The sequence below is a fragment of the Mauremys mutica genome, chromosome 3 (assembly GCF_020497125.1).
Source record: "Mauremys mutica isolate MM-2020 ecotype Southern chromosome 3, ASM2049712v1, whole genome shotgun sequence".
In the NCBI taxonomy this organism is placed as follows: domain Eukaryota; kingdom Metazoa; phylum Chordata; order Testudines; family Geoemydidae; genus Mauremys; species Mauremys mutica.
This window is the reverse complement of record NC_059074.1, coordinates 155,740,753-155,753,311: the sequence shown is the minus strand read 5'-3', so window position 1 is coordinate 155,753,311 and position 12,559 is coordinate 155,740,753. Positions and strand designations below refer to the sequence as shown.

General features: G+C 46.4%; 1 protein-coding gene across 2 annotated transcripts in view; it reads left to right on the top strand.

The window, feature by feature from the left end:
* Window positions 1-9,402, top strand: part of GALNT14 (polypeptide N-acetylgalactosaminyltransferase 14) — a 194,661-nt gene extending 185,259 nt beyond the window's left edge. For both annotated transcript variants that reach the window (XM_045011282.1, XM_045011283.1), the window contains exons 14-15: window positions 5,386-5,505; window positions 6,200-9,402. In XM_045011282.1, the coding sequence (XP_044867217.1) occupies window positions 5,386-5,505; window positions 6,200-6,358 (279 nt within the window). In that variant the 3' untranslated portion in view covers window positions 6,359-9,402. The remainder of the gene's footprint in view (window positions 1-5,385; window positions 5,506-6,199) is intronic.
* Window positions 9,403-12,559: the final 3,157 nt, after the last annotated feature.

The following is a 12,559-nucleotide window of genomic DNA, read 5'->3' as shown; positions in this document are numbered from 1 at the left end:
TCCAGTGATGGAGATTCTAGAACCTCCCTGGGCAATTTATTAAAAACGCTATTGCACTGCCCCTGCTCTGGCTATATGGGCTTTTTAAAACAAATTAAAAAACGAAGCTGCTCATGCACTGGGAGACAGTGTAATGTAATAGTTAGAGTAGGTGACTGGAAGTCAGCCGACCCTGGGAGTTCTCACCCCTGCTCCAGCGCTGGTGCCCTAAGTGATATTAGTTGAGACATGTCACCTTCTGTTCCTCAGCTTCCCTCTTTGTAAGGGGCATGAGAAAAGCTGATTAACTAATAGCAGTGAGGCACGTGGAGAGCCTTAGGTGGATGGGGCTATAGAATGCTAATTATAATGTTACACTGAGTTATTAATTATCCATATTAATAAGATAATAAACTGAGATCATCCCAGGCTTCTCCAGGAATGATTTGCTTTAACCCTTCCTTACCTTGTTCCTTCTCCAGCCTCAGGGCACAGCTGCGCTCTTGTATCTCAATGTTAGAACCTCGCTAGGCTTCCTGCATTATCTAGGGCTTCCAGCTGGCTGCTCTCTGATTGGCTGAGAGGCATTCTTTTTATATGTCAGCCAGCCTACACTAAGCCGAAGGTGACGATTTAAAATCATGTCGTTAATTCATAACGATGCTGAGTAGCAGTGACGGATGCCTCCTTGAATGATGTTAAAGCTTTGAAAAACAGTCCCAAGCCTCAGCTGGAGTTAGTATGGCTGGGATTTCAGAGGAAAGCATCATTGCCATTTATTGTGACCAGCTCGTGACCCTCTCTGCTCTATCCAGCCCCATTCCTTCCCCTCCCCTCCCCCCAACAAACACAATTCCACCACCTTGTAACAAGAGGCTGGCTTGTCTTTGAAAACCTGTAACTGTAGTCTCTGCATCACCTCATGTCTACTGTCACGTCCCATCCATGGTAGGCCCTCAGCCTGCAGAGTGGCCTCTTCTGGACAATCTGCTGCCTTTACATCTGGTACACTTTATGGGGACTCCCCTCTTCAGAGCGATCCCAGAATGCTCTGCACACCTCCAGCCCTAGATCATATGAGAGTTGAAGCTTGTACTCAGCCCTACTGTGTACCTACCTTTACCTGATCCGTTAAGAACCTGAGGGAAAGATTAAAATGGTCTATTGTGAAGAGGAAGTAGGTATACTTACCTGAAATGATCCAAACAAGGGTTAGATGGGATGGGATAAAATAAGAACCCACATAGGCCTTTGCCCACACCCCATATTTCAAAGCAAAGCATCTTGCAAGTTCAGAAGTGTTCAGTTCACTTTATTTTTCCAGTATTTTTCCTTTTCTTGCACCTTTTCATCACTAGGGCTGAAAGTGAAAACACCATACTGCCACGAGAGAAGCAGTTCTCAAAGAGTCTGATTTTTTTATTTTTTTTTAGTTGACTTCAGCTCAGGCTGTGGGAGATCATCAGTTCTAAAAAGTGAGGCCCATGGAGTTGTCTTGAGATTTCCCACTTGATATTCAGATAGTTCAGAGGGGCCTCTGCACATTTACGCCCATCTCTGAGCTCAAATCAGCCTCTATACCAGATGACTGAAGCATAACTAATGCAATGCCGATTTTTAAAAGTAGCGCCAGAGGCAATCCCGGCAATTACGGTCTGGTAAACCTCTCTTCAGTACCACAGAAACTATTGTAAAGAACAGAATTATCAGACACATACATGAACACCATATGTTGGGGAAGAGTCAACATGGCGTTTGTAAAGAAAAAACATGCCTCACCAATCTATTAGAATGCTTTGAAGGGGTCCACAAACATGTGGAGAAGGGTGATCCACTGGATTCAGTGGACTTGGAGTTTCAGAAAGCCTTTGACAAGGTCCCTCCCCAAAGACTTTAAAGCAAAATAAGCAGTCGTGGGATAAGAGGGAAGGTCCTCTCATGGATTAGTACCTGGTTAAAGATAGAAAACAAAGTATAGGAATAAATGGTCAGTTTTCACAGTGGAGCGAGGTAGATAGTGGGATTCCCCACGGATCTGTACTGGAACCCCTACTATTCAATGTATTCATAAATGATCTGGGGGGGAAAAGGAGTAAACAGTGAGCTGGCAAAATTCGCAAATGATACAAAATTACTCAAGATAGTTAAATCCAAAGCTGACTGCAAAGAATTACAAAGGTATTTCACTGTACTGGGTGACTAGGCAACAAAATGGCAGATGAAATTCAATGTTGATAAATGCACATTGGAAAACATAATCCCAACTATACATACAAAATGATGGGATCTAAATTAGCTGTTGCCACTTCAGAAAGAGTTTTTGGAGTCACTGTGGATAGTTTTCTGAAATCATCTGCTCAAAGTGCAGCAGTGGTGAAAAAAGCTAACAGGATGTTAGGAACCATTAGGAAAAGGATAGATAATAAGACAGAAAATATAACGAAAATATATAAATGCATAATATGCCCACACCTTGAATACTGCATGCAGTTCTGGTAACCCCATCTCAAAAAAGATATATTAGAATTGGAAAAGGGCAACAAAATGATTAGGGGTATGGAACAGCTTCCATATGAGGAGAGATTAAAAAAGCCTGGACTGTTCGTCTTGGAAAAGAGACGACGGGGTGATATGATAGAGGTCTATAAAATCATGAATGGTGTGGAGAAAATGAACAAGGAAGTGTTATTTACCCTTTCATATAACTCAAGAACCAGGGGTCACCTACTGAAATGAATAGGAACAGGTTTAAAACAAACATAAGGAAGTACTTCTGTATGCAGTACGCGTCAACCTGTGGGACTCATTCCCAGAGGATGTTGTGAAGGCCAAAAGAATAACTGGGATCAAAAAAAGAATTAGATAAGTTCATCGAAGATAGGTCCATCAATGGCTGTTAGCCAAGATGGTCAGGGATGCAACCCCATGCTATGGGTGTCCCTAAACATCTGACTGCCAGGATCTGGGACTGGATAATAGGGGATGGGTCACTCAATAGTTGCCCTGTTCTGTTCCCTCTGAAGCAGCTGGCTCCAGCCACTGTTGGAAGACAGGATATTGGGCTAGATGGACCATTGGTCTAATCCAGTATGAGCATTCTTATGTTCTCCCATTACCAATCCAATTCTTAAGAAAGGGGGCTTGGATCATGATGACTTTGAAACTGGTTCTTAGTGCCCCTCTCCTTCCCCCATCACAGTTTCAAACCGGTTGAAGATTCCCTATTGTGATGCTGCTGTATAAACCTGCTTATAAAGGGCTCGTGTCTACTGCTTTACAAAGAGTAGTAGATGAGAGTCTCAGCACAGGGGTCACCCTTTCCATATTGCTAAATGGGAGGCTGGTCCCGTTTAGAGGGGAGGTGTGTAAGGAGGTGGGGTTGCAGTATAGAAAGGAGCTCCTGATGTGGAGAAAGCTGAGACTCACTGGAATAGTGCATTTTTCTCGTAGTCCAGTTGAAGCCAATGGGGCTATTCGTGTAGTAAGGTAATACTCTGTGAATCAGTATGGGCCCAGACCAATGAGCTGGGGGTGCAAAGTTAACTTCCCCCAAAGTTAGGCATGTTCAGAGCCATGGGTTGAGCTTGGGTCCACCTTTGTTTAAAAGAAGAATTGGTGAAGAGGGTGACGTCAATTTTCAGAGCAGTTTATGGGAGGTACAGACGCCAAGAATAGGTGTTGGATTTGGCCCCGGGGGCTTGATTCTTGACAGATGCAGGACTAATTTGGCACACAGTTTCCCAGGCTGGTAGCTTGCACAGCAGCTGACAGCACATATGGTAGAATGTTTGGAATTCAATAGCTGTAGGATGAGGCGAACTCTGACAAAGAAAAAAGAGCTGCCAAAAGGCCCTTTGGGTGCAGTATACATCTCCAAAATGCATGCTTCTTGCTTGTGTTGAAATCCTGGGCAATTCTCCCCGACAAGCCTGAGGGCAGCCTGTTTAAGCAGCCAGCTTTGATTTCTGTAAGAAGATGGTGGACGCTGGTCCTAAGAAGCACAGAAAAGTGAGACAAAGTGTAAAGTCTTTGTAGGTTTGGGCCTTTTGTACAATGCACATGTTCCTTTTTGGGCAGCTAAACGCCGAGATCAAACAGAATTTATATGCTCAGGAGCTAAAAGCCTGTTGCTGTCTATGTTCATATCAAAGGGGTTAGAACTGCTGACCATATTGTGTTGCAATATTGAGGGCAGAAGGTGTTCTCTCTCTCTCTCTTTCTCTAATAATGCAAACGAATGCGGCCTGAAACCTTTACAAATCAAAGTCAATGGGAGCTGCAAGTGCTGAACACCTCTGAAAATCAGGCCATTCATTGTCCATTAATTCCCTTTGCATTAACAAAGCGTTGCAGGGCTTCGTGAAGCAGCCTTTCCATCTTCTAGTACCAGCCTGGAAGTCACTGCTCCAAGCACTGGAGGCTTCTCCACTGATCCACTTCAGTCTAGCTCCTCTCATACTGGGTGATCTGTAAACAGCTGCGGCTCCTCCCTGCTTCTCTCTAAGTCAACATCAGCTCCCTCCCACCTCTCCTGTCTTGTTGCCTCCCTCCCACCTCTCCTGTCTTGTACACCTGGTTAACATATACATGGAGGCAAGCAATTGGCGATACCTGAATAGAAGGAATCCTGCCCAGAAAGGGAAACGTTCCTGGGAGAAAGCTTGCCATAAAAACAGCAGAGGCATTAATGGGCCAATAACTACTAGCACACTCAACTCTCCCCTCTGTGGATAGCAGTAAGTCCCATTGAAGCCAACAGGAATTCCTCCTGAATAGGAGGGGGAGCACCACCCGGCCCAGGCATCTTACACTCATATTACTATCTATTTGGTGGTCATGAAACAGGTCGCCACTGTGCTAGGTGCTGTACAAACATAACAAAGAGACAGTTCCTGCGCCAAATCACTTAAAATATAAGTAGAAAATGAGAGACCACAGGTGTCTGTAACAAGCAGGGGAGTGGGGGAACCACAGGCAAGTGATAAGATGATACTGATCAGCATGAATGACATGGTGGCAGCGCACCATAACTAGTTAATAATGTGTGTGACCGCTTTAAACCTTTGGGGCTCCCTTCACCACTGGCATCAGGGGGAGTTTGACTAGCAAAATCTGCTACACATCATGTCCTCCTCCTCACCCCAGCCACACCATAGGGAAAGCATCCTATCCCACTGAAAGGAGAGGGAACCATTTCTGTCTCTCTTCCTCTACTAGAGAGCAGGGATCATCTTTTCTGCTGCCATTGTCCTCACTCCTCATTCTCTTTGAGCCCCTCTCCTCACAGGGCCTTTTCCCAGCAGCTCTCCCTAGGTCTTGAGACTGTTTTGGTTCCACCTTTCAGGGTGAAAGGATGCTAAAAGATTAGTTTGATTTTGTCCCGGTTTCTCCTCTCTCTCCTTCCAGGAATGGACGTACACATACAACTATCAGGTCCGCCAGCAGCAGCTCTGCTTGTCAGTGCACACCCTCTTCCCAGGCTCCCAAGTGCTGCTGTCACCCTGCAAAGAAGGTGACGGCAAACAGGTGAGTCTTTGATTGATCTGTTGCTGTCTTTGACAGCCCTGGAGTCCTGTTTATCCCCAGAGCAGGTACAGCACCGGCGATGGCCGTATAAGCTTCCCCCACATCATCCCACCAGTGCATTCTGGGTCCTGGAGATACTGCCGCTAGCGGCAGTGGAGTCTCTATGGCCCATTCAATTCTTGGCTTCTCTGCTGAGTGTGTCAGTGAGCATGGCTCTTGGTGCCACTGGCCATGAGGACATTGCCCATTAGAAACCCAACTGAAACCAGCAGCTCATTGCACACAGGCTGCCTGCCAGCCATCAGATGCTACCATGTTTCAGGAGTTAATGTCCTGGGTGGCGTTTGAACCACAGACCTAGAGGAGAAAACCTTTGTTGATGTATTATTTTGTAAAGCCTGGAGGCTAGGAAGAGGCTACCACCTAACATGAAAACTGCTGACAAGGATTGCGGAGTGTCTTCAGTGACTTCAGTGGGAGCAGCGGGTGCTTAGCGCCTCCTAGGACCAGGGCAAGCAGAATCGGATATGATTTCCTTGTTTAAATATCTTCTGCCATCTCCTGGTACTTGCTGCAGCTTGGGTTGAGCCAGCAGTATATCTAAAGGGTGATTATTGTTATACAGCTGTTGATACTGCTAGCGCCATCCCCTGAGCCCTCACTCATATCCCTCTCCCCTTGTCTCCCTGCACAGCGATGGGGTAAAGTTGGTTCTCATATTGAGCACATGGCCTCGCGCTTCTGCCTGGACACTGAAATGATGGGGGACACCAACGAGAGCACCAGAGAGCTCGTCATCAACCCTTGTGAGAGCACAGCCATGAGTCAGCGCTGGGACATGGTGATGTCCTGACGGCCCAAGGCAGTCATCGAGCAAAACCAGCCACGAGAGCTTCATCGGAAGCAGCCATGGCACAAAGCAGAGGCTGTTGGGAACTCAACAGCAAAACCATTGGGCGCCCTTGTTCATTGTGAGATGGGAGCAGGAGTAAAAAAGGGTTAGGCCGGGGAGCTCCAGGTTGAAGAAGGGATGTCAGCTGTGACCTGCAGTTAGTGGCCAGTTGGGGTGATAGAGTCAATGAGTAAGAACCGCACACAACCAATCCCTAAATGTCTTTCAATAACACTGAGTCCTGGCTGAGGCCTGAGGACTGCCCTACTGAAATACGGTGTGTACAGTATTTATTGTTTCACTGCAAAGATGGAAACTTTGGTGGAAGAGCCTTGGAGAGAAAGTGGAGACCTGGACACAATGAGACAAGTGTCTAGTTGGCCGCATGGGTGGCGGGGAGGCTGGTGGGTGGGAGAAGGAGATGCTAAAGGGAGACAAAAATGGTTGCCTGGAGGATGAGCAGAAAATGCCAAGTAATCCTTGCACTTTTCATGGATGTGAATGAGCTTGTCTTCTGCAGGCAGCTAGAATGAAGCTATCTTACACATTCTCATTTGTATATAGTCTGTACATATGGCGTACAGAGAGCCCATGCTGTCATCTGATGCATGTGACCAGAATCAAGATGACAGGGAGGGTTTGAACTGCTCTCTGCTCTCCAGGCATGGAACCCAGCAAACCATGCCATGGGGGCCAAATGTCTGAGCGCGCTAAATCTACAAACCTTTCTGACAACATGAGGGGAGCAATAACATTGTTACTTCTCCTGTCTGAATGGCCCGGGCAAGCCAAGATCATTGAGTATTCCCCATTAACCTCAGTACAGGTCTCGTGTTTCACACCTGGCATAACTCAAATGTCCATACTACATCACCCAGGTAATATTTTGCTATTTGAAGGTAATTGTGCCACATTTGCATTTTCCAATCTGCTTAATACAAAAGCTGGTGCTAGCATAAGACCCTGGGGCCTGAGGGGATGGGGTTTCCTTCTGCATGGTACACATGCCGGTGGGAGTCACCCAGAGGGCTTTTGTAGAGAGCAGGAGAGAGGAAAACCACTCCAATGCTGTTGCTGCCTCCCAGAATGTGTGTGTTGAAGGAAGGATTTGGGATTCCCCCAGTTGCATCACTGAGCAGGAAGCCCCAACTCAGGAGATCCCTGAGGGTTCTCTCGCCCCTGTGGCCATTAGTGCTCACGGGCATGGTAGAGGTGACATGTTTAGGTTCCAGGAAGCAGGCATTGGCCAGAGGTAAAATGCCAACATAATGGTGGTGTGGGGCAAGGGGATTCAGTGGGAGAGGGAAGTGGAGACCCCATGATGTGAAGTTGAGGGGAAACAGTCCTTTCTGAGCTGGTCTTCAGGCTAGGTCCCAGCATAGCAAAAGGGGATGGGGGAGTAGGGCTTTCCAACAGCATGGGACTCACCAAGTCATTCCACATAGGGCCCTGCACAGATGTCTTCTGAGAACAAACACTGGGTGGGATTTTCAAAAGGGCCGAAGTGACTTGAAAGTTAATGAGATTTGTGCTCCTGAATCACATAAGTCCCACCCTACAAAAGTCCCATCCTCTGTGCCGACTTCAAACCTGTGACCTGAAGGTGAAGCACCCCCTTTATCCAGTTTGCCCAGCCCATCTTCTTGGATATAGTGTTAGGGATAGGATTTCTCTGCACTAGCTTCTCCCATCTGTGCATGGAGGGAGTCATGCATGTAAATCACCTGGGCATCAAGCACAGCACGAGCTATTGTTATTTACACATGATCCCAGGGTATAAATGCTTTTCCATCTGCTGCAGACTATGTTACTAATCAAATACGCCACCGTGGTGTGAACCTGAAGGACTTGAATTGTGAAAGGGTTCAAGGAAGCCGTCATTTCCCAGCAGTGCATCGCACCATTTTCATTGCTTAGCTTTTCGATGGGAAACAGTACAATTAAAAATAGAACAGGGGAAAAAAGAAAACCCCATTCGCAAAGCTGTCAGTGACATTGCTGGTTACCTTATTTAACTGAGCCAATGACTATCATAACTGCTTTACCCACTGCAAATGACAGGCAGGCTGGAATAATTCACTGTCTAATAGTGATAGGAGGGCCCAGGAGGTAAAGCAGCTCTCAAATGCTTGGGTTTTACCTTGAACACACCTGTGTTGTGTCTGCACTGTGATACCTTGATGCTGCATCATTTCTGCTGCCTGCAAAATAAGCAGACAAAATGCTGCCTTTGCCTTTTTTTGGTAAGAACTCCTGCTGCTGCTGCTCTCCAACATTCTCCGGGCAATCGATTTACAGCTTGACTATGGGTTCTAAATCTGGAGTTTTCTGCTTTAGCAGGTTTGCTCCCGCCCAGAACTGGGTGAAGAAACTATTGTGCATCTATCAAATCATTTCCCACCGTGGGTTCAAAACATCCATGTTGCTCATGGCCAAAACCAGTCACTGCTGAAGAAAATGCCACCCCCCAAATCCTAGCACCGTAAATGGTTGCACCAGCCCTGCTTGGAGCTGCTCCCAGAGCCTCCTGCTTGCTGTACGGGGGGAGGAGGGAAGAAGGGGGCTAATGTTAGGGTGTCTCCCCCTCCCCCTTGCTCCTGCACCCCGCTTACCCCATCTTCCATAGTGCAGGGGGGACATACGATGAAGGGGGGGGGAGCTTCTAGGCAGTAGCTGCCATCTCAGTCCCCAGGGAGACCCCGTTACTGCAACAGTCCTGCTCACTGGTCACACATTCCCAGGGGTTAAGCGTAGCTCCTCTGCCTCCTGAAACTGCTCCTCTCTGAGCCTTCAGGACACCTGGTCCTCGTCAATCCCCCTTGGTTTTATTGCTCCCCAGTCACTTACTGCAGGAAGCACCATCCACGGCATGCAGTACATCCTACCGCTACCACCAGTTGTCACGGAGTGTGGGGGAGTCAGGGCTCTGCACCCCCCACTTCCTGTGATTCACCATGTTTCTCAGCCAGCCAGGAAAACAGAAGGTTTATTAGATGACAGGAACACAGTCCAAAACAGAGCTTTTCTCTCATTTTTTCTCTCACACACAGGGTGTGTGTCTCTGTCTGCCCTCTCTCCTTTCCTGCTGCCTGTTCCCTGGGAAATATCCCACCCTCTGACTCCTCCACCTCAACCAAGCTTCACAATCATCATCACTATGTACCAGTATTAAATTATTTGTTTAAAACTTATACTGCATGTGTGTGTGTGTGTGTGTATGTATATATGTATATATAGTCTTTTGTCTGGTGAAAAAAATTTCCCTGGAACCTAACCCCCTCATTTACATTAATTCTTATAGAGAAATTGGATTCACTTAGCATCGTTTCACTTAAAGTTGCATTTTTCAGGAACATAACTACAACATTAAGTGAGGAGTTCCTGTATGTTAGAAGAAGCTCTTGGTTCAAATTCACGTCACTTCCCTGATATGGTGAGGTGGATCTGAATACTATTCCAGGGGCCTAACCCTCTGGGCCAAATCAGGTTTGTAGAAGGCTCTAATTGCAGTGTAATTGCTGAGAGATGGCTGGGGGCAGGAGACAGACAGCATAAAGATAGGGTCTGCATCCCCTGTGACTGTGGAGCTGTGCCACACAGGTGCTCCATCAGGCACCTGTGAGGAGGCTTGGCACAGATAAGATGGATGTAGGTGTGGTGGGTGGCTGTGGAATTGCAACAACACATCAGCCAGCCCTCCACCCACCTAGTGAAGGCACAGCAGCTGCAAAGTATGTTGCATTCCTGAGGCTGCAGAAGCCACCACAGAGCAGCCTGGAGGGATGAGTCTATCCTCCACGTCCAGTATGCAGCCCTTTATCTGAAGCCTGTTTCGTGGCCCAGAGCGCGAGATCAGCCCTCTGATCAGTAGCGTATTTAGAGCAATGTCAGCACAACTCCCATGAAACAATATGAGCAGTCATGCAACTCTCTAGCACTTTGCAAATGTTCTCTCTCATGAAAAGCTTTGCTTTGGGTGTCAGTAGAAAAGCAAGTGTTGGTGAAATCCAACTCAGCGCCACAAGTTTAATTACCTTATTAAAATATTCCGGCTACAGATTAACTTGCTTTTTTTTAATGTTTGTTTTTCCTCTTCATATTTATTATGATTCCACCTGCCATAAACTGGGAGCAGGGAGCCCGTTGACAAGGTGTCTAAATAGGCTTTAATATTTATACCTCTGTGCTCGCAGCAGCAATGTTATTTGGCAGTTTTTTACACTGATTGAGGAAGAGAAGATAAGGTTCTAATCCTGGCTGGGCTTGTGACCTTTGGGTAAATCACTTGTCCTTGTGCCTGAGTGGAAGCCGTCTGGAAAATTGGATCCAAAGCAGAAAACTCAGAGAAGGACAAAGCCTTTTGCTGCTTTTAAAATGATCTACCCTGGGTGAACAAGTTATGTTAGCAATATAATTATAAAATATATTGATGACCTAATGAGAGCTAATCTGAAAGAAGTTGTGAAGCGGGGAAACAAACACTCCCCCCCTCCCCAAAATCATAATTTGGTTCCCCTGATTTCAGGCCATTTTGCCTTAGGATGACCAGATGTCCCGATTTTACAGGGACAGTCCTGATTTGGGTTTTTTTTTCTTATATAGGCACCTATTACCCCCCATCTCCTGTCCCGATTTTGTATGCTTGCTATCTGGTCACCCTATTTTGCCTTCACCTTCTGTCAGTAGCACAGCAATTGAGTTTAAGGCCAAGAGCAGTGGCTGAAACACCAAATTTTACTCAGTTGTTGGGGAAAAGAAATGGAAAGTAAATTTATAACTCAGAAATGAAAGGGCTACACAGGAACTCTCATTTGAAGATTTACGATTATCCAGTCATGGAAAAGACCTAACATGGAGTGGGAATGTGGTCCAGAGGAAAGTGCCTAGGTGGCAATGTACTTAGTTCTAAATAATGCTTCTTCCACTAATTGCAGTAGTGGTTTCAGTGCTGCCTCAGTTCCCCCATCTGTAAAATAGGAATAACACATACCTATCTCACACAGGTTTAGTGAGACTTAGTTAATGATTGTAAAGTGCATTGAACTGGTAGAGTGCTTGCTAAGTGTTGTTATTTATTATATCATATGTTGGCAGCCACCCCCTTGTCCAGCACACTAAAGACTATATGAGCAACCTTCAGAGCTAAAGGATGCTAATCTCTATAACTTGAGCTAAGGAGCCAAGCTTTATTGCTGTAACAGACTCACATCCTTTATGGATCAGACCGATAAACCACTGGCCACAGGGGTTACAATGAGGAGCCACCCTAGGTGTTTTGCAAAAAAAAAAAAAAAGCCACGCTGGAAGTTGCCACCCAGCGCAGCTGCCCTGATTGCCTGCCCCTAGAACTAACCCTAGTTACAATAGGACTCGTGTGTCCTATCCAATTTAACCTGCCCATTCATATTTTGGACATTGACTATTCAGACATCAAACTACAGACCAAGAATTATTCATAGGCATTATAAAGAAAACAATTCTAATAACAAATTCAAGAGGATCAAGAACTGCTAAAGGTAAGGGTCAATTCACAACTAGAAAAAGAAGCTAATCTTATTTTTCTGGATAAGTTATTCTTAATTATGTTCTCAGCTCTGGTTTCAATTTTATCTACATAGAGAGAGTTTTACACAATGTTTAGTCCATCAGCTGTTGGGTTAAATAAGACTGGTACGTGTGCAGGTAGGTTAAACCAGTGATACTCTGACAGAGGCTTGGGAGCCACAAGGGGCTCCATGACAAAGTGGGAATGTTCATGTTTTCACTGAATACTGTGTGGGTGCCTCAGTTTCCCCTATGCATTTCTTAAGTATCTAGGTGGTGGGATAAGGGGGTGTGATTGTTGCAGAGCCCTAGAGGGCCAGTGTGATTGTGTCTGCACAAAGAATGGCCGACACCCTGTCTGGATGGCCTGGGCCCCTCCCCTGCAAAGGTGCCAGCTGAAGGTGTTGGAGAACAAAGGGATCAGGTGACCTCCTGGCCCGGGAAAGAGACAAAGGCCAGGGAGGGGCTGGGGAGTTTCAGTTTGGAGCTGGCTGGGGAACCAGAGGGAGCACCCCACAGCTGGGGTCTAAGCTCCCTGCCCCCCACGATGGACCTGACTGAGAGGGTCCTGTCTGTACCTACAAGCTCTGTGTTGGACTGTGTTCCTGTTGTCTAATA